The following is a 2,209-nucleotide window of genomic DNA, read 5'->3' as shown; positions in this document are numbered from 1 at the left end:
CCAGGATGGTCTCGATCTCCTGACCTCGTGATCCGCCCGTCTCGGCCTCCCAAAGTGCTGGGATTACAGGCTTGAGCCACCGCGCCCGGCCCGCAAGATGCTATCTCAAAAATAAAAGTTTCCAGCCTTGCCGTCATGGTGAAACCCCGTCTCTACTAAAAACACAAAAATTAGCTGGGCACGGTGGCGCGTGCCTGTAGTCCTAAGTCCTAGCTACCTGGCAGGTTGAGGTGGAGCACCCCAACCCAACGAGAGGGTAAGGCTGCAGTGAGCTGTGACAGCGTCACTGCACCCCAGCCTGGGCAACGGGGTGTCAAAAAAAAACCCCAAAACCTTGGTGTTCTGTATCATTTCAGAGTGATTTGTCTTTGCCCTTACAGTGTCATTGTGTGGGTGTGTCATGGTTTACTCAACCTGGTCCCAAAGGGTAATTTCCAGGTCTATTTTTGCTATTGTAAACAGCACTGTAACACATATCTTTACACAAATATCTTGGTCAACTTCACTGATACTGATCAGGAGGTAAATTCGTGCCAGTGGAATTGCTGAGTGGCCCATGCTTGTAATCCCAGCACTTCGGGAAGCCAAGGTGCAGACCACTTAAGGCCAGGAGTTTGAGACCAGCCTGGGCAACATGGCAAAACCCCGTCTACAAAAAATACAAAAGTGTGCTGGGCGTGGTGGCGCAAGTGCCTGTAATCCCAGCACTTTAGGAGGCTGAGGTGGGCGGATCACCTAAGGTCAAGAGTTCAAGACCAGCCTGACCAACATGGTGAAACCCTGTCTCTGCTAAAAGAATAAAAATCAGCTGGGCATGGTGGCACGTTCCTGTAGTCCCAGCTACTCAAGAGGCTGAGGCAGGAGAATCGCTCAAACCTGGGAGGCAGAGGTTGCAGTGAGCCGAGATTGTGCCATTGTACTCCAGCCTGGGCGATGAAAGTGAAACTCCATCTCAAAAAAAGAAAAAAAAAATGTGGGCATGGTGGCATGCACTGTGCCTATAGTCCAAGCTACTCATAGGGGCTGAGGCAGGAGGATCGCTTGAGCTGTGATGGCACAACTACACTCCATCCTGGGCGAAAGGGCCAGACCATGTCTCAAGACATAAAGGATCTATATAATTGCAATATATCGTAGATAACTTCCCACTTGTATAGATGCAAACCTGTGAAGATGCCTTGCAATGGGGGGTACCACCTGGAAGGATCCTGGTTGAAGGATTTTGACTGCTACTGGAGGGAACAGGTGACTTGCAGAGGAGCAGTTCACAAACCTTGAAGTTTATGCATGTGTGCTTCAGAATAACCCACATTGGGAATTTACTGTGAATAAAATTTTCTTTTTTGAGATGGAATCTTGCTCTGTCACCCAGGCTGGAGTGCAATGGCACAATCTCGGCTCACTGCAACCTCCGCCTCCCAGGCTCAAGTGGTTCTCCTGTCTCAGCCTCCCAAGTAGTTGGGAATTTTTTTTTCCCCCAGAAAGTCTTGCTGTGTTGTCCAGGCTGGAGTGTACTGGCACGATCTTAGCTCACTGCAAACTCTGCCTCCCGGTTCAAGCAATTCTCCTGCCTCAGCCTCCCAAGTAGCTGGGATTACAGGCACGTGCCACCATGCCTGGCTAACTTTTGTATTTTTAGTAGAGTGGGTTTCACTATGTTGGCCAGACTGGTCTCGAACTCCTGAGATCCACCGGCCTCGGCCTCCCAAAGTGCTAGGATACAGGCGTCAGCCACTGCGCCCGGCCTTACATTGTTAACATTTAATGACGTCACAAAAGCGTCATTTAGCAGATAAACAACTTTTGCTTCACTATGGAACTTTCAAACAATCTCTAGACAAGGAAAAACTACACTCATCTTGCAGCCATAAATAAAATCAAGTAGGGTTTATTGTTTTTAAGCCAGTCAAGGTGATAAGAAGTGAATTTTAGGCCGGGCGCGGTGGCTCAAGCCAGTAATCCCTGCACTTTGGGAGACTGAGACGGGTGGATCACGAGGTCAGGAGATTGAGACCATCCTGGCTAACGCAGTGAAACCCCGTCTCTACTAAAACATACAAAAAACTAGCCGGGCGAGGTGGCGGGCGCCTGTAGTCCCAGCTACTCGGGAGGCTGAGACAGGAGAATGGCGTAAACCCGGGAGGCGGAGCTTGCAGTGAGCTGAGATCCGGCCACTGCACTCCAGCCTGGGCGACAGAGCGAGACTCTG

General features: G+C 50.2%; 1 protein-coding gene across 1 annotated transcript in view; it reads left to right on the top strand.

Moving 5' to 3' along the window:
* The first annotated feature begins 1,183 nt into the window (after positions 1 to 1,183).
* The window catches only part of LOC105534634 (delta(3,5)-Delta(2,4)-dienoyl-CoA isomerase, mitochondrial-like), a 24,359-nt gene continuing 23,333 nt past the window's right edge, over positions 1,184 to 2,209 (top strand). The window contains exon 1 of the mRNA XM_011973409.1: positions 1,184 to 1,190. Coding sequence (XP_011828799.1) covers positions 1,184 to 1,190 — 7 coding nt within the window. The remainder of the gene's footprint in view (positions 1,191 to 2,209) is intronic.

Source organism: Mandrillus leucophaeus, unplaced genomic scaffold (assembly GCF_000951045.1).
Source record: "Mandrillus leucophaeus isolate KB7577 unplaced genomic scaffold, Mleu.le_1.0 Scaffold137, whole genome shotgun sequence".
In the NCBI taxonomy this organism is placed as follows: Eukaryota; Metazoa; Chordata; class Mammalia; order Primates; family Cercopithecidae; genus Mandrillus; species Mandrillus leucophaeus.
Note: the sequence above shows the minus strand (reverse complement) of the source record. Positions and strands in the feature narration are given on the sequence as shown.